Source organism: Loxodonta africana, chromosome 27 (genome assembly GCF_030014295.1).
Source record: "Loxodonta africana isolate mLoxAfr1 chromosome 27, mLoxAfr1.hap2, whole genome shotgun sequence".
In the NCBI taxonomy this organism is placed as follows: domain Eukaryota; kingdom Metazoa; phylum Chordata; class Mammalia; order Proboscidea; family Elephantidae; genus Loxodonta; species Loxodonta africana.
In genome coordinates, this window is record NC_087368.1 from 17462831 (window position 1) to 17482885 (window position 20055).

At 38.3% G+C, this 20055-nt stretch overlaps 1 protein-coding gene across 15 annotated transcripts in view; it reads right to left on the reverse strand.

Annotated features, from left to right (window-relative positions):
• The window catches only part of SATB1 (SATB homeobox 1), a 109287-nt gene that overhangs the window by 55618 nt on the left and 33614 nt on the right, over positions 1–20055 (reverse strand). For all 15 annotated transcript variants that reach the window (XM_023554927.2, XM_064277353.1, XM_023554928.2 and 12 more), the window contains 2 exons: positions 3883–3994; positions 1116–1570 (listed from right to left, as the gene is read on the reverse strand). In XM_023554927.2, the coding sequence (XP_023410695.1) occupies positions 1116–1570; positions 3883–3994 (567 nt within the window). The remainder of the gene's footprint in view (positions 1–1115; positions 1571–3882; positions 3995–20055) is intronic.

Below are 20055 nucleotides of genomic sequence, written 5' to 3' on the forward strand. Positions count from 1 at the left end.
AAACCCTATTGGGCAGCTCTACTCTGTCTGATAGGGTCAATTATGAATTGGAATCGAATTTACGGCAACGGGTTTGGTTTTTATTTTTTTTTTGGCCTAGGAGCAGACTCCATTTTGTTACAAGCTCCTGCTTCTGCGTGCCTGAGAATGTAATATTGACTTCTTCCCATTCACAATCATATGGACTGGGGCCTCTGGCTGCGTGAAACCAACAGACCCTGGTCCCCTAGTAGCCTGGTCTTTGCCCAAAAGCCACTTTCAGCAAATAAGGGTGGAGCCAAGAATGTGACTGTAGGAGGAGTTTACCCAGGAGGTTATGTGCAGGAGCCCTAAAATCAAGGCACTTGAAAGTAGGGAGCTGGTTTAAAGCCAGAGGCAGATTCCATTTTGTCTCAGGCTCTGCTTCTGTTTCTGGGAAGGTGACCCATGACTATTGGTGGGTAGTCATATCCGAGTGGTGTGTTATCAAAAGAACAGGACAGGGAAAGACACACAGAGAAGGAAGGCGCCATTTTGAAGACCAAAGTAAATGACTCTATAAGCCCAGGAATGCCAAGGATTAGGAGCAGTCACCAGAAACTAGGAGAGAGGACCACAGAGGGAATCAGCACAGTCAAGACCCTGATTTGGATTTTAGTCTCCAGAACTGTGAAAAAATACATTTCTCTTCTTTAAAGCCACTCACCTGTGGAATATTTGTAATAGCAGCCGTAGAAAACTAAGGCAAGTGGTAACATGGAAAGGACGTTGGGCTAGAAGCCTAGAATCCCAATGACCCTGTGCAAGTCATAAAATTTTCTCAACCTTCAAATACTAACAGTTTATGATTCCATAATATATAAGCATAGGTAATGCCAATATAAAATATTTTTGTTATTAATTTATTCTTTCAAGGCCCCTGAATCTGGATCAACCTGCTCACAGCTTTCCCTTGGAAGACGAGGCATCTGGTGGGGTAAAAGCAGTAAAATTTAAGCACCACCAGGAAGTCAATATGATCAGAATAAAATGCTGGTATAGAGTCAAAGTATAAACATGAGAATAAATGGGACTAAGAAAGAAGAGAGAGAAAAGCAAGAGAGGAATGAACGACGTACAAAGAGAACAAAACTAACCTGAGTTCTGTTAAAAGCCACACGTGCAAATACTGCCTGGGAGATTCCTGCTCGTTTCAGTTCGTCACGTACCCACTGGTAGATTTCGGAAGACACCTCTGTGTTCGTTGAAACCTGTTGCTCCAAAGGCTTATTCATAGATCTACTGACAGGGGGAGGGTGGTTCAAGTATTGTTGGTTTAAGGACTGCTGGGCTAAAAGTCTATTCACTGCATACTGCTGGTTCAGCAGCTGAGCCATCACCAGCTGCTGGTTGACCAATTGAGGACTGATGGGCGTTGATACAAGCCCAGGGTGCAGGTTTGGAAGAGGGGTCCGGACAGAGGGCTGGCTGCCATGGGAAAGCTGCGCAGGAGATGGAGGCTGTTCGGCTGTGTTCCCTGGGACCGGCTGCTGGCCAAAGTTGACATGGTTGGCGCCTTGCTGGGACAGTTCAGAAAGACTATCCATTTCAACTGAAGTAGACAAAAAGTAAAATCATGTTAAGCCAACAATGATGAATGTTAATAAGCATTTCCAATCGTCTTCTAGAAAAACGAGAGGAGGCACAGGGTGTAACCACAACCCAATTCAACCAAGATAATTTCAAGATAGAACTCACCAGGCTGTGTTTTTCCTTTCCTCTTCTGCACAATTCCACCCACTTTGAAAAAGGAACAAACATGCCTGGTCTAATTTTTTAATGCAGCTTAAATTTAAGGCATAAAATCAATTACTTCCAAATTATATGTGACTAGTTTTGGGTTCAAACTGAACTGAAAGTTATTCACTCTCACTGATTACCCCAAGAAGGCTTAAAGCAATGATGTTTATTTTAAAGAAAAGGCTTCTAGAAGGATATCATTTGCTTAATGGCAAACAGAACCACTGAGTTGAGCTAACACACACGTTCAACTAAAGATAAAAGAAATGTACAAATATTTTCTCATGATAAATATTAACTGTTATTACTCTAGGCAAAAGATTTGGAAGAGTGAATATAAAGAAAGATTCAATCTAATTAAAAAAAGACTAAATATGATCATAATAATAAGTAATAATCACTGAGTGTATATTGGACTCTGTGTTGAGCATTTTGTATGGCTTATTTCATTTAATTCTAACCACCATGGGAGGGAGGAATATCTGTAAATATTTCTTAGAATGAAGCCAATAATTTATTGCACAGCAAGCCAGCATAGCCAGTACTGCTAAGACCCAAATGTTTTTTCCAGAAGCTATGGCTACCTCCAGATGCTAAGAACAATCTTGAGAGAAAGGGGTGGGGAGTTGTTCTGGTATAATGGTGATGCTATCACAATTTTGCAATTTGTTCCCACCTACCCAGGGTGAATGCTTCTCCCTTGGCTAGATACCTCATGTGAATTGGCTGAGCGTCAGCTCTAAGTATGTCAAATAATTTGCTGCTGCTGCAGTGAAGAAGCTGGTTTGATGCTCTTGACTGGAAATGCTAAGCATGGAGCTATACGTAAAGAGGGGTAACTCTTTCCAAACAGCACACCACACTTCCCATGTATTGGCCTTGGCTCTGTTTTTAATCATCATTTCTCTTTTCATTAAATATTCAGGCTTTACATTTAGAACTTATCATATTGCTATAGTCACTGATATGTGCAAAATACAACTAAGGATTGAGGGAAGAAGACTTCAGTTTCTACCAGTGATATCAGCCCAAGTGGGCCATTCAAAGACAATAGTAATTCAAGCAATTATTCCAAAAGTGATGTATTGTCTTCATTACAGCCGTAAGCTATAAAAGGCAAGGAATCTGTTTTGGTAGATGGATGGTTTTTGTTCAAATATTAAAAGCTAAAACATGCTCAAGTTTCGGGTTCTCTTGTCTCTTAAAACCTTTCGGAGAAGTTAATATTGTTATTATTAAATGAATGTAACAGGGTAAACAAAAATAGATCTAAAACAGGGCATAATGCTATGCATACTAAATATCCCATTCCAATATTATTTTAAAATACAGTATCTGGAAGGTACAAGTATGGGAAAGGAAACATTAATAGAAATTAAAACATGACCCTTAATCACAGTGTCTACTTTTGTAAACGCTAACAAACTCACTAGGGAGACAACGTCATAACCTAAATGCTTAGGTAAAAGACACAACTTTTATCCGTCATTTTACATTGCAGATGATTTTAATGTATTTCCCATGTAACAAATATTGACCTAAACTACCTGTTAAGATAGGACAAATCAGGGGACAATATTGAGATTAAAAGTTTAAAAACGATGCAGTGATTTTTTTTTCGTAGGGCTGCTTAAAGCAGTAAGCCCATCAATGCCTTTATGCATAGGGGGAGAGGGATTAGAGCTATAAAAAAAAAAATCACATGATTTCAACTGTGGAAACTGTGTTTTTCCTTAAAAATTGGGTGTAAAAACAGGCATTTTCTGTCTCTCAAAAACAAAAACCTAAACTCATGATTTACCTCTGCGAGAAATCACAGCTAATATTAGCTATTCAAGGCCTAGTTAGGTCTTTACTGAGATGTTCAAGAGTGACAGCTCCTCTCCTCACGCCTCGATTTCCTGCATGTCTGACAACCGAGTCAGTTTGGCTGATTTAAACACAAACATTTATTGAATTTAATTATCTCATTATACTCATACCCACCCTCTACCCTGCAAAGAAACATTCTAAATTGATCTCTAATCGGGCAATCAAAAGACCTGGCTTGAGATGTGACTTTGATAAACCCCCAAATGACAAAGTAACGGTATGGAGCCACCGCTACGAGGGTTTTTTGCTTACCCATCATATCTTTTGTCTTCTTGAAATGTTTGTACCACCTTCCAAATTCTTGACATTTTGCTGCTGAGACATTTGCATAGTAAGTGCTGTTCACAATGGAAGAAATCATACTCTGCACGAAGAGGGAGGGAGAACATTTGTAATACATAGCAGCACAAGACGGAACACAGACGTTACTGCAATTGTAGAAACTGTATTCTTTTTTTCATTAACTGAGTACCGATACATTTTTGTTTCACACTTTAGCCTAAAGCCTCAACTTCTTAAAATTCAATAAGTAGATCATCAAATGCTTATTTAAGTAGAAAGCCCACTGAGACCAGTATAAACCTATCAACCCACAGACCTGGCTCTAGCATTTATGGAATCTCTTCTCCATGTCATCTATTTCTAGGCTGACAAACTTTCACCTATTCCAATAAATCTAAATAATGTGAAGATGACTTTATGATTGCGATTTATAGATATATGTAACTTTGAGGTTTAGCAACTGTATTTTACATCCTAGCTCCTCAAAGTATGGTCCAGAGACCAACGGTATCAGCAACGTCTAGACTCTTGTTAGAAATGCAGAATCTTGGGCCTGCCCCAGACCCAGTCATTCAGGACTTGCATTTTACCAAGATCCTCAGGGGATTCACAAGCACATTAAAAACTGGGAAATGCAGCTTGCACTTTCTGTTCCTTTTATTTGGATATGCTTTGAAGGGTACATTAACACTGTTCAAAAGTTGACCACATTGAAACAGAAACAAACTACTCACAGAGATTCCTCTGTCAAAGAAAAAAAAGTTCTGAATTTCAAACTGACCCTAACAAGTTAAAATGTATACATTTCACGTGTACTAAATTTCTCCAGGATACCACAAAAAAAAAAAAAAAGAAAGAAAGAAAATAACCTATTTTGTCCCTTGTCTTCATCCTGCTTTAAACAAAGCCCTGGAAATAAAACTAGCCTACAGTTTAAATATACATTTAAAAAAAAAAAAAAAAGACGAAAGAATGATTTTGGTTTACTACAAGTAAATTTTTAAATCGCACTTTCAATACAGTATTTTCTTCCCAGCCTATTCTGGTGATGATACTTTCAGTGACTTATCTCATGATTCGTTTTAACTATAATACTCACACTCTCCAGAAGCATTAAATTATATTCCTATTGAGTCTTAGGAATAATTAGACTTTGGAACATAAATCCATCCCCCCACTCCACCCCTATGTGAAGAAACACATGAACTTGTATTTCGGACTTCAGTTGGTCTACGGTGAAAAAGTTTACAGAAGGTGGCATTGTTCTGGGAAGCAGGGAACAACCAGAAAAGCCAGTTTGGGGACAAGTGTATTTTTATATCATTATCTTTTTTAAGCTACTTCTCATTTAAAGTGCTTTTGATTATAATTGGTTCCCCCTGAAATCCACTATCACTGTTAATTTCATAACAGCCATACATTTCAATAATATGTATATTTTGGGGATCTCGGAAAAACTTTCAGTGAAGGGATGCTAGAGTGTAGGATTTATGTAAAACACAGCTATAGTTCCAAAGAGGCACTGTGATTTTTTTTTTTTTGACACTTTCTACTTTATAGTCATTTTCACATTTTATTTCTCTAAAAAAGACATTCTTAATGTGCTCATGATGCTCTGCCATTAATCCAATAGCTGGCAATTTCACTAAGAGCCTCCTACAGTCCACAGTACAAAAAGATACTTAGCAAGGTTGCCAAAACCAGAGCCAGAAGATTACCTGATCCAGTTAACAATCCGTCAGCTTCAATCTTACTTACTCTGTTGTAATAATGGATCAATAAAGTCGGACACTAATAAAACTAGTGAAATGGCTGATGGATAGTGGTGATTCTGCAAATGGATGGCACCTGATGTTCTTCCACTTTGGTTCAATATTTTAAAAATTATTACTCTTACGCCTAGACATTCTGGCAGTTCCTTAAATGCTAATAGTTCATATACATTTTAGAAGTAGAAATTACAGAATATCTAAATTTTGCTGAAGTTTTTGACAAACATCCAGTCTACTTCAGTCTTGCCAACAGCCTAATATATGAAATTTGCTCTTTGTTCCACAGCTACTATGGGATACAAAAATAAATGAGATATAGCCTCTGTCCATAAGATGCTTACTATCTATTAGGAAGACATATAAAAACCCTGGTGGCGTAGTGGTTAAGTACTACGGCTGCTAATCAACGGGTCAGCAGTTCGAATCCACCAGGCACTCCTTGGAAACTCTATGGGGCAGTTCTACTCTGTCCTGTAGGGTCGCTATGATTCGGAATCGACTCGACGGCACTGGGTTTGGTTTGGTTTTGGTTTATACAAATATATATATAGACAATTTCAATTTAAGGTGACTCAGAACACCAAGAATGAAAAAGATACAAGGGAAAAAAGGAAGAAACCATAGCATGTAAAAAAAAAAACAAAACAGTAAGGCTGAAATATTTTTTAAAAACTAGATCCCACGTGCCTAATAGTGCTATGTACTTCAATATTATCTATCTGTTAAAAAATAATATCCATATGTGCACGATCAGCAAAGCTTCCCTAAATTGGTAGGCTTCTGTCCTTATGTGACTCTCTGAAGCTTTCAACTCTGTTGAATAGTGTGTGCTTAAAGAACTGATTAATGTAAATATTAGCCTACAAAAATACTAAAACTCACTGACATCTAGGTGATTCCGACTCTTATCAACCCTACAGGACAGAGTAGAACTGCCCCACAGGGTTTCCAAGGCCATAAATCATCTTCACCAAAGCAGACTGCAACATCTTTCTTCCTCAAAGGGGCTGGTGGGTTCGAACTGCCGACCTTTTGGTGAGCAGCTGAGCGTTTTAACCATTGCGCCAGCAGGGCTCCTCAATATTAGCTTAAAACAAACCCCCAAAAAGGCAAGATAAAAATCGAAAGGTAATTCACAGGATGATACATGCCCAAATGACTTCCTGTATTCCCTATCTTTCTGTGTTTTGGGGTGATTGGGAAATAGCCCATTATTCAAGTAATTCAGGGTCACTTCTATTTTTTTTGGAGCAACCGGCAGTAACCTGTAAAACTACTCTCTCACACAGCCATTGAGTAAGGCTTTTTCCTCCTGTGGCGAAATCCCTACTCAAGTCTTAGGTATGGCATCTTAATTAGACTGATGAGTTTCAAGGACAGGAAAGAAAGATTTCAGAATCTTGTGGGGCCACATGGCATCTAAGAGAGTATACTCGGTATTGTAACCTTAAATTTGGAAAAATCAGATAGAAACGCTTACAGTTTAGATAACACAAATAATAGAAATTCAAGTTGTCAAAATTTTCCCAGGCAGCGGGGATTTGTAGAGGGCAGACAAAATCCCACGTTTTTAAGGCAAGAGCTCGGGATTCTTAATGTTAACCAAAAAAAAAAGGACACTGGTTTACAAAAGATTGCACTAGGCTGGGAGCTCACACAGGTCTTCGGTTCTCTACTATTTTCCAACTCAATGCCTGGCATATATTAAATATGAGCTAAATGTTCATTTGGTGAAATAGAGTCAAATAAATATGAGTTCAAGTCTATGATATGTCACACGCTGGTGGTGTGACTTGGGCAAATCAATTGATCATTATGTCCCAATTTCCCACGTTAAATGGGAATGATAGTAGCATTCACTTCATGGGGTTGGTCTGAGAATCTACTCGTTTTGTCCTTTTCATTCACTGAACACGTATTTACTGATCTCCTACTGTGCCCAGTACTGGGCTAGTCACTAGAAAAACTATGACTTGAAGAGACATACTATCTATTCTCATGGAGCTTAGATTCCACTAGCAGAGACAGATAATAAATAATACATGTGATGCAATTAGCAGAGTGTGGAACATACCAAGTATGGGCTAAATAGATGTTAAGTACTCTAACTACCCTCTGCCTCTCCTTGTCTTTGGGCCTTTATTATATGATTACATCTCAGGTTGGCCGAAAGCGTGTGCTTTAAATAACAGAAGAGTATCAGATAAAATTTTCAGACGCTGTATTTTAAGTTAATTTTTTTACGAAGAGCAAAGAGTGTAATAAATTATTAAGTTTTAAGTTGGGTCAAGGGATAAGAACAGATTACACCAAGGAGAAGAATATTTCCATTTGTTCCGATATTCTGATTTGGTGGTATGTTTGCAAGCTGGCATGCATCTGGTAGCTGAGATTAAAGAAGACACACGCCACTCTTCTGAGTTGGATGCCTGATCCCTGCCCTGTCCCAGGACTGTCTTACTTTGCTCATCCTTCAGTATATATATTGGTTATCCCTGTTTCTGCAAGGCCTTTCTTGACTACCCAAACATCCTGCATATAGCATTGCCCTTGAGTCAATTCCAACTCAATAGTGATCCTGTAAGACAGAGTAGAACTTCCTCACAGTGTTTCCAAGGAGCGGCTGGTGGATTCAAACTGTTGACCCTTTCATTAGCAGCTATAGCTCTTAACCACTGTGCCACCAGTACAACCAAAAAACCAAACCCACTGCCGTTGAGTCATTTCTGATTCATACCAACCCTACAGAACAGAGTAGAACTGCCCCATAGGATTTCCAAGGAGCAGCTGGGGGATTGGGACTGCCGACCTTTTGGTTAGCAGCCATAGCTCTTAACCACTATGTCACCAGGGTTTCCGCACCTGCATACAGTATCCTGCATGTAACACAATCTACATGTAGCATCCTGTAACGGCACACCACAGCACTTGTCATGCTGTTTATTTTCTACTGGACTGGTCAATATGACCAGGGTTCATGATAGGGCTGGACATGAATTAGGAGATCAATAAAGGGTCATGAATTAAGTCATTACTGTAGATCACCAGAAAAAAAAAAAAACAAAAAAACTTTTTTCTTCCTGAAAGGTCAAAGGTAGGTACAGCTTAATTGTCATATGGATCTTTTAAATCCATCACGTTTAGCTATCACAATAGAAATCATAGTTTCAAGAACTTTTGTTCATTAATTTTCAAGAGAGCCCTTCCCAGGTTTTTCAAAATACATCCACACAGATGTCTCGGAAGTCGCAGCGCTTGGTGGTTATGTTATTCCAGCTCTCTCTCTGTGTCTATTTATACGAGCTCTCCAAAGCACTTGGAAAAAGGCACAACTTGCATTGCAAGTTTTCCTATTCAATGGCCAGTCTGTGTAAAACATAAATAACCTAATCCGGCTGACAAAAACTCAGTCGGCTGAAATCCCAAGTTCAAATGCTACACAGTGCCCTGATCAATCAATAGGCCACAGCTTTTCAGTGTGGGGAAACGGAATTTAAAGTCGGCAGAAATTGGCTGTGGGTCTCATAACCCCAGTGTGACACAATATTCTCATCCTAGGAGCCAAGTTGTAAGCTTTTCTAAGACCCATGAAGCACATGTCTACTGCCTGTGAGGAGCTTCGGTTCTTTCTGAGAGTCTGCTGAAGTTCCGATTTGAAAGAATGCCATCTTCACAGAAACCCCAGTACTCTAGAATGATACCATCTGCCACAGGCAGAGCTTCCTTTTCAGCCAAATACATTATTTATAACCTTTCTAATTGTGAAAAGGTAAGGGTGGAATTTTTCTAAAGCCTGACTTAGATATAGTTAGTACATTCTGAACCTTTGCTCTACAATACTGTAGGTCTCTTATTCGAAATTAAACAAGGACAACAAACAAACAAAAAAAAAAACAGGAATTGGTGGAGATTACATCATTTTTCAAAATATTTTATTCTTGCAAACTCCTGAGAGAAAAGCACATACACTGTAGGTATAGATTTATAGCATATTTAGAAACTAAAGGGAAATACTTTAATTTTTTCACTTGGTCATCTTAGTAGCCAATGAAGCGGTCTGAGGAGAGGTGAGACCTTTTAAAAAAAAAAAAAAAATGTTCATCACCTGGAGAAAGGCAACGATCTGATTAGCCTTAAAATTGCTTTGTTGTGCCTTTAACAACAAAATCCCACCCCAAAACAATGCTAATCAGGTTATTCAATCATTTAAACCAAAACTGTTCAGGCTTTTCTGCCAAACCAACCAACCACAGCAAAATCTGTTATCTCTGATTGCTCAGCTTCCAGTCACAAAACAGTTAACCCCCACGATACCAACACGTTTTCCAAAATACCCTCAACGCTCTGCAAGCTGATAGAGAATAGAGTGAGCGCCATGTCATCTTTAAAGGGTAATTGGAGTGCTGGACCATATTTGCATATTACAATATACTCTTATACACTACACAGCCTCTACTGGAAGCCAGCAGTTCCCTAGTGTTTCATAGCATCTCCATAGTGGCTTTTGTGTGCTTTTTTTTTTTTTTTTTTTTTAATGGCTCTATGATATCATGATCAAAACTTAACTAAGGACTTGCGGATTGTTTAACTGAGGTGGGAGGAGGTAGCAAGAGCATCTACAAAATGGTGGTTCACCCATGTTTAAGGCTTTCAAGCTCCATCAGTAGAGAGGGCAAGGGCTACAACATCTTATTGACACAATTATCTAAATACGATTAAACAGCTGATGGACAAATATTAAACTGGAAAATGTATAGTCATTTCAGCTTAATGTAATCCTCTTTCTGTAAACACCCAAGATGATTTTTTTCAACCAGAACAGTCCTGACATCTCATAAGCCTAAGGGTGAATAGCAAGAGATTGTTTTGGATAGTTATAAATATTCAAAAGACATGCGGACCATCTGCTTTCATAATACAGGTAAAGCAAGACTGAAATGGTGACTGCTGTATAAAAATGATTCTTTTAACAAAGTCTTCCTCTCCTCGAAAACTATAAAGACAGATGTCAAAAACTGTTTACACAGAGCAATCAGGAGCGTGCAAAATGTAATATTCCTTTTACACACAGTGCTTGCTAAAGAGATTTTTTTTTCCTTTTTCTTCCCATCTGTGTGTTGCAACACATTTCTACAAGTTAAAAACATTTTTTTCAAACAGAGATCTCATGAATACCCAAAAACATGCTATCTGGTTTCTGAATGCTAATTAATTTCAACTAAGGAATCTGAATATCTTTTTCTGTAGGAAGGAATGTATGTGTTGAACTGGAATACTCTAGACAGCCAATCAGGGAAATAACCTTACACAGGTTTAATTCTATCAGGCTACATTCACAGTTCTATTTTATTTATAATTATATCTATACATATATATGTGTATACAATATACAGAGATATAGCATCTATGTTTTAAATGAAAGGACATCATTGCTCAGGTCTTTGGCATAAAGTCTAAAATAATTGTTTGTCTGAAATAAATGTCTGCAGATGCTGTACGTATAGACAAAAACCTTTAACTTCTCAGCCTACGAAGAGTAAAGCACAAAGCCATACAGTTAATTTTTCAGGATTGGAACATGAATCTTGACAGTAACCTCTTTATGTATTGTATTAATGACAGAAGCATTAAGCATCTTTTTATAATTTCCAATAAAATGAGCATTTACTGAACAATCTGTCAAACTACTGGCTCTCTATTCTTTTTTATTTTTATTTTTTGAGAAGTACAACTTCATCCACTCTTGTCTCCCTCCCATTTCTCCATTTCCTTGTCTACTTACAGCCTCGGTTTTTACAGCAGGGTGTACAGACGGCCTGAATTTTTCTTTTATGCATGTGGAAAACTCAAAAGGTCAACCTTAAATTTTAGATCCAATTTTAATAGGGATTCTCAGTAAGCAGGGCTTTCTTTAAGCCCTAAAAGACACCCAATACAGCAAAAAAAAAAAAAAAAAAAGGCCTAAAAGACATAATACGAGATACTGACATGGAATGAATTTGTTGAAAATTAACAGGTAGTCCCCCCCATCTGTTATTTGGAGGTGGGAAGGAAGGGAAATGGGCTTCAGCTTAGGAGGAGCGAGTGGCAGAATTTCTAATTGCAATATCCTGTTGGTTCTTGTCAGCTTCTGTTTCCCAACTCTTTCCTTCTGGATCCTCTATGGCTTTCTAAGCTATTCCTCTTGGGAGATACAACTGGGGCATATTCAGAATCTCAATTTGTTGAGAAGAGACTACGGTAATCACTTCTAAATTTTACTTAAACTCCAATCGTCAGAGTTATGGCTCTTGCCATCTTAATCAATCCCAGTGGCTAAAAATGGCATTTTCACACAAAGTAACCCAGACACAGCACTAAAAATAGAAACTCAGTACAAAGCTTCCAAGGACTACAAAAGGAAGCACAAAGAGAACACATCTGATTCTCTTTTAATTTTCTTACTCTATTTCCTAAAGATGAAAACGTGACCATTTCCAAGAACGCAGATTTTATTTAATTACGTAAATACCTAATTCATAATTTTTTAAGAAAACGCTAGTCCAGAGTTCATCTGACTTTTCCATGTAATGCAGATAGTTTTAAATAAGGCTCAGTTATCTTTTAGCCAGACTCTCTATGCCACCCTTCTGCACAAGTACCTAAATCGATCTTTCACTATACTGAAACCTTCAAACCAATTGAATAAGCTAGTAAAAAGCTTAAATTACAAAATATTTGTTAAAAGATGTATTATTTCTGAGGGCATGTAATATTTCAAATTAACTGCACAGAAGCTTACATTTGTTCACCTGCAATATGATGGGAATTGAACTAGATCATCTGCAAGGTCCCTTCTAACAGCTTTAGAGTCTATGAAATCTATACAGCTTCCTAAACAGAGGTCCTACAGGGTCTTCTTCGACGACTAAAGAAGATTCATTTGTCATACACATTATCCATTTGCAGGCAGTCACCGTGCAAACGTCTTCAATGAAAATTTCCTTTTTTAGCAAGGTTAAAGCCCCTTTGGCATTTTGCTTGTAATATGATTATTAAAATTATACTCATCATTATCAGGTTAAACATTAGGCTAATACAAATAGAATTATCCCAAATTTTACATTAGGAAAAACTGAATGCAATCAGTTTTATCTGATTTCACAGCAAAAACTGCTTCAGAAGGTTTTGAATTCTCAGTACTGTGGACCAACTTGTCCATTTGGAGGGGGAGGGCTGCCTGTTCTCTCTCTGATGTCCTTGCATGGCTGAATCTCCCCTTCTTTACAGAGATTAAAATTTCTAGTATTTGTGCTTAGAAATAGGAGGAAGAGGATGCCAAATCTGTCTTTACATTCCAAAGGTTCTAAATATGGGATTTTGAAAAAACTTTAAATCATGGAGTGAAAACAAGAACTGACAAGAGTTTGAACAAGTCATGTTACCAAAAGCAGATACTAGAATTAGGCTCTGCAACTCTTTGCAGATTTTATATTCCCTCTTTGCATTGCTTCTTTATATGAACGCTATTAGATTTTAACCCACATTTCCTAAAAAAAATGAGGGGAATAACAATCCTGGCTTTCAGCTTTTCAGAGGGCCACAGAACGCCCTTTGGCAGCAGCATGGAACCTATGGAAGAGCTCCCCAAATACAGTACCAGAATTGGCTTATAATTTCAGGGACCACACAAACCACTATGGACTATGGTCTATGGAACCTACCCAAATCTGATCTAAGCCTCCATAGGGGAGCTTGATTTCTGTTTGTTAGTTCATTGTTAGGCATCAGCCAAGACTTCCAATGTCTACTGAACAAATACAAACCAATGTCAGCTTTAGATCAGGTCACAGAGAAAATTAAAATCATCTTATCTCTAACAATCAATATTATGAAAATCCTTTATAAAGCGTAGGAAAATGCCATACACTGAGAATCACTTCCATAAGAGTCACGATGAGCTGGTAGAATTGTGTTGGGATTGGTTGCACATCATGAGATAAGGAGCTCCATCCCTCAGTGGTGGGGTGTGCTAAAGGCTGAGCTGGAGCCTGAGCAGCAGGGTGGACCCACCAAGTCCCTAAGGCTCATTCTGGAAAAGCTGAAATGTTATCTATACTCACAGCTCTCTCTAAATTCTGGTGATTCTGGACCTTTACACATTTGACTTTTGCGCATTATATGTTTATAGCCTTAAACACTGTCTCCTATGCCAAACGTGGGCTTTAGAACATCAACTGAGGAACAGACATTGTGAGCTAACGTGGGGTGGCACTGACTGTTGGTGTTTTCATTTTGACAGCACCAACGTCTTTGCCTATAAATCATTTGACCGTTATTGAAATTTTCCCTTTCTATTTTTAAACATGAGAAGAAAATGGACAAATGGAAGTGATGGTAAAAGAACTATAGGTCTCCAATGTAACACAATTGAGACAAGATGAAAATTATTACCCAGGCTGAAATATACATTCAGTTGTGGAAAAAAACTAAAATATGTGCATAAATATGCTACAAATACGTTGTTAAAGCTTGTGCTTAATGGTGAATAATTAGGTCTTTTATAGCATTTTTTAGATCTCTGGGTCCCTTGTACCTTCAAAACTATTGCTCTGCTTATGAACATGTATGTTTGTACACACAGTCAAAAACATTACAGTACATTCAAAAACAGGGGGCAGCTTAAAATATCTGAGAAATTCAGAAGTAATTTATTCTTGATTATGTAAATGAAAATTTCAAAGTATAACGGGAATGATATTTTATAAGGTAAGACTATAGATAAGACTATAAACTACTACTAATAAAACTACTATCACAGTTTATTGGCTTATGAAATAAATATGGTGCAAATCCTATGAGGCTGTTTAGTTTAACAAATTATTACTGGGATCCTATTGTATGCCAGGATCTATGACTGTGATGATGAATAAAAACTCAGACCCTTTGGGACAGTCAATTACAGTGTACACACAGTGGACCCTGTTAGGCCAGAGATTTCAGAGCAAGGTGGAAAGTGTTACAATGGAGGCAAGAAGGGAGGACAGAGCTCTGGGTGCTGAGGAGCGGGAGTGAGGGAAGTTAAAGGCAAGGACGTTGAGAAAAGCTCACATCCTGAACAGTCCCAGGAGGCATCCTTTTCCTCACTGATGTTGCCTGTTCTGAGGTCCCATATTTGCTTAACTTGCTTATTTACAGGACAAGGCTTGGGTCTCCCTGATTTGCATTTTATAACACAATGGAACTTCATAATAATCCTAAGGAAGGTAAAAGTTTCTTAGACCATGTGGCATCCACAAGTGCGATTTCAAACCAGCAAACCCTACATTAGAGACAAACAACTGCAGTGATTGTACCCTTTAAAACTGGGCACTATTCTAGTCCTAAATGCTTTACGAGTATTAGCTCATTTATTTCTCATCCTAATCCTGAAGAGTTAGTCTATTACCATCTCACCTTAGAGATGTGCAAACTGACGTATGGAGGCTCACTTGCCCACGTTCACACAGCTGGTGGCAACGACAGAGTTCACATTCTTGGCTCCAGTGCCACACTCCCAGCTCACTAATTACAGTGATGGTTAAGAGCAATGGCACACAAAGAGAATGACAGAACAAAGTTGCTGAAGAAATGCATTATTGCAAGAAATAGTTCCATTAAGAAAGAAAAAGAAATCAAGTCCTGCCGTATGTTATCACAGTCAGGAGTTGCAACAGGGAAATAACCATTGTGACTCTTCATAAAGTTAATGGTTGTTTCGGTTGAGTCTCAACTTTTTGAACCACCTCAGCACAAATGTTAGAATGTCAGTAAAATGGAACAAGCTTTGGGGCAGTGTATGGTCTCCAGTGACAAAGCACTATCTCTGGTTATCCAGATAAGAATGTGATCTCAAATGATGCTGGCAATTAAAGCTTGAAGCTTTTCTTCACTTTCAGCCTATCACCTGGCATTACACCTTAACACCTCTGAGGGAGCTAAATTTGATGAGCATGCCTTATAGGAAAATACTGTGATATCCACCCCCCCCCCCGCAAAAAAAGCATGATAAATCATCAATACTTTTTAAAAACAAGAAACTAAAGAAAAGAGGATGACTAAAGAGAATAAAGGTTAAGAGTAAGGAGAGAAAGAGAAGACTATTAAAGGAAGTCAGCCACCTTCCCTAGAGTGAGTAATTCTGCAACTTTATGCATTGTCCATGAGGTAACTCCAAAAAAAAAAAAAACCAAACCCAGTGCCGTCGAGTAGATTCCGAGTCGATTGCCACTCATAGCGACCCTATAGGACAAAGTAGAACTGCCCCAGAGTTTCCAAGGAGCACCTGGCGGATTCGAAGTGCCAACCCTTTGGTTAGCAGCCGTAGCACTTAACCACTACGCCACCAGGGTTTCCTTCCAACTCCAGCACCCCATAATAATACTGCATATTGGCACCCCATCCAATCTTATATTTCTGTAGCGGCCTTCGTGCAAGCATCCCAGGGTGCATTACAATCATTATGAGTTAAAATTAAAACTGAAGCACATACAATTCCTAATAGAATCATTTTAAAAATGCTCAACAGAACAAAGAACTTTTAAGTCTAGATTTAAAAGTCCCAACAGCCAGAGCGTTCCTTCCTTCAATTGGTAATGAGCGGCGGTGCCAGGGAGTAAAGCCGCTGCAGGCTCTCTCCCGTTATGTTAAAGGCCCTCTCCAGTTTTTTACACTCAGAGCCTGTTACAATCAACCAGTTACCAATGAGGTGGGGGTGGGGGTGGGGGAATTGGGTGTGTCTATCTGTTTGTTTGGATTATTCTGCATTTAGGAGTTTGGTTTGTGCGTTTGTTTGGGGCCGAAACCTGGAATGAAATAAAGCAGCAGGTTTAGAAAACCAATCTAGATAAAGGCCACCCTGAAATTTAAGTAGTTACTGCAAAAAAAAAAAAAAAAAAAACCCAGTGCCATCCAGTCGATTCTGACTCATAGCGACCCTAACTGCAAAAAAAAAAACGACACTCAAAAGCACTCATCAACTGGTTCTGTTTGGGCAAAGAAATCAGTTTGATTAGCATGCTTTGGTTGACTTTTTTTGAACAATTAGAAAATAGCATCTAATAGGCTTTCTCTCTGGCCATGTCTACTCCTAAGCCTTGGCAGTATTTATTATTCTGTGCATCAGAAGGAAAAAAAAAAGGTGGGGGGATGCTCTCATGATATGGTAATTTTCCTTGCATTAGTGATTTTGAGGTCAAAGGAAACCAGTTCAGATCTAAAACAAAGCATAGGTAAAAACCTATTAAGTGAAAATGAAGTACTTACACAATGTTAAGCACTCTCTAAATTGGCCTGGCTTAAACTCTTTTATGTTTTATCACTGTGAAAAGACAGTGGCTATAAAATATTTGGGATCAATCCATTTTAAGTCAGATGCTTTATTAAGTTTGGTTTTTTGTGATTAATGCATTGGCAAGGTCACAGAGAGCTAACCATTCAACTAAAGTAAAATTCTTATGGTTTCTAAATCAGCTAAAACCGAGCCTGATATATGTGATGCAAAAAAGAAAACCTGCAATTTGGTGGACACTTCGATGGTGGATTAAATATATTTAATATTAACACAGAGCAAATATCTCACCGTCTGTGTTGAGAGAGGGACCAAGATGATGTCACTAAAAATGGCTCAAAAAGGAGGGTGTAGAAAAAATATTTGGTGTTAAGTTTAACAATTCCCACCTCTGCCCACATAAGACTGGATTCCCATTTCCTTTATGAATCTTGCCATTAATACAGTAGCTGAAAGTCATAATAATACAATCATACCTGATGAATATCAAGTACTTCAGTGCCTGGCAAAGTAGGCAGACTTTTGTTCATCTCAGATTCCCACGGTCGGTGGGATAAGGACTAGGAAAAGTTTTGTACTTCTAAGAAGAAAAGATCCCACACGGGGGGCTGGCTTTTCCTCGAAATACTCAATGTTTAACAACAAGATTTATAATTTTATACTGGGAAGGGGCAAGTCCAAAATCCTACAAGTATTTCCCAAATGGAAAACTGTTTTTAAATGGAGTTACCAGTTACATCCATCACAGCAGGTCAGTCCGATGACTAAGGTATAGACTTTCAAGTAGATGGCGGAATTCAATCGCTCACTATTCCCAATGAAAATGCCTAACATTCTCTTGGCGTTCAAACAACTGACTGTTGGCACGATTATACCTAGGGATCTGGATTGTTGTGAGAGGACAGGGAAGAGAAGTGAGTGTCACAGAGCTGTTTTTCAACTTCCAAAGGCCAGATTATCCCAGAAGTCAGGCCCTGTGATCTAAATCACCCTTTGATGCCCTAAATAAGAGTCACCCAACGATGGTACTTTAGAAATCAATGTACAAAGAACAAAATCAGAGCGAGACACACACAGACAAAAACACATTAAAGAAAAATTCTAGTAGTAAGAAGAAACACAAATGGAAAACAACAAGTACTTTAGAGAAGTCAAAGAAATTTTATAAAAGATACCAATTTAATTTGTGAAAGATACCTTTTTTTTTTTTTAACTTCCTTTATCAACACATCTATGAATTCCTGCTCTTCTCTTTCACCAGCTATGTAACCACGGGCACTCAGTTAACCCTTCCGTGCCTCCAGTGCCTCCTTTGAAAATGGGGAGAAAAAGCTATGTACTCCTTAGGGTGATAGAAGAATTTATGGTACGTCAAAAGCACTAAATGACAGTTGACTACTAATATTTCAATTTTTAAGATGTGTCATCCTTACTACTACACAGAAAATAGGATGCCTGGCACACAGTAGACTGCCAAGACAGTTTTGAATGAATATATGAATATATATCTATATAGGGTTTTATATAGGATTTGGGCTTGGAGATACTTTTTCCCTAAGTGGGAAGTGAAACAGAAAATAATCACTGCTTTAAAAATGTGAAAGCTGTTTGATGTATGTTCATGTGTGCACACATGCTTGTGTATGTTTTTGTGTACGTGTGTGTAAAAAATGCACATATCAGATTAAAATCTCTCAGGAATATTTTACCTAAACATTTTTAGAAGGAAGGCATTAGGCGGGTAGAAGTACTAACTGACCTTTTACTTACAGTACTTTTAACAAAATAAATCTATCCCTGAAACAGACTGAAAATATATTTATCCAGTGTTTAAATTCAATTTCTAAAACTTCAGGGAAAACTCAGCATCGAAATTAAATATTTTAGTGTAAAGCAAACTGTTTATTTTTTCACTCCCAATTTATCTCCCAAATCCATACCCTCAAGGTTTTCATGACTAAAGGCGTCTTGTCCTCAAGTCAGACTTTATTCTCTCCTTAGAATACAATATCCAACTCATCTAACCACATCCACTGAAAAATCAAAAAATAACAACAAAACAGCCAACCTCAAATCTATAATGAGCTAAGCATTTATGTCTTGGAACCGTTTTACAAAAATAAACAAACACGTGGTACAAAGAAGCTAATAAATGCATGTCGATCTATTTGGGCAGATTTATGATAGGAAAGCAGTAACAGAAATACAGGTATAAGCTGTAAATCACACCACATGCCCACTTATGGAATTTCTGCAGCTGGAGAACACCTTGCAAATATTATCAAAGAAAACATTATTCCACCAAAAAAAAAAAAGTATTCATTTTAAAATCAACACTTACTTTAAAACTTATCATTAGGAAAGGACATAAACCCATTGCCGTTGAGTCCATCACAACTCATAGCAAGCCTACAGGACAGAGAAGAAATGCCCCATAGTATTTCCGAGGAGTGGCTAGTGGATTTGAACTGCCCACCTTTTGGTCAGCAGTCGTAGCTCTCAACCACTGTGCCATCAGGTCTCCAAGAACATAGACTTAGCACATCAGCACTCAAAGGTCAGTTACTAACCAGTATTTTGACTTTAATCTCTAGAGACACTGGCTCCTTCATCTGACAAATGAAGAATCCGGAAAGGTAATTCCTTCTAGTTCTAAGAATCCAAGTTCAACTGTACATTTGCTTAGCAAGTTTTGGAGAAACTTCCTAAGGGCTTTGGAAATAAGGCTGGCCAAATACTCTCCCAAATGCCTGGTGGCTTTGTCTTCAAGCAGTGCTCCTGGCCTCTGCTCTGTCGTGGAAATCTATTTGCACACAAGGTGGACTTTCTGCTAAACATAGTATTTAGGAGCCCTGTAGCCATCCTTGGAGCCCTGGTGGCACAGTGGTTAAGGGCTCAGGCTGCTAACCAAAAGGTCAGCAGTTTGAATCCACCAGCTGCTCCTTGGAAACCCTATGGGGCTGTTCTCTTCTATCCTATAGGGTCACTATGAATAGGAATCGACTCAACAAATGGGTTTGGTTTTTTGGTAGCCGTACTTGCTACTAGTGTATTTTATCATAC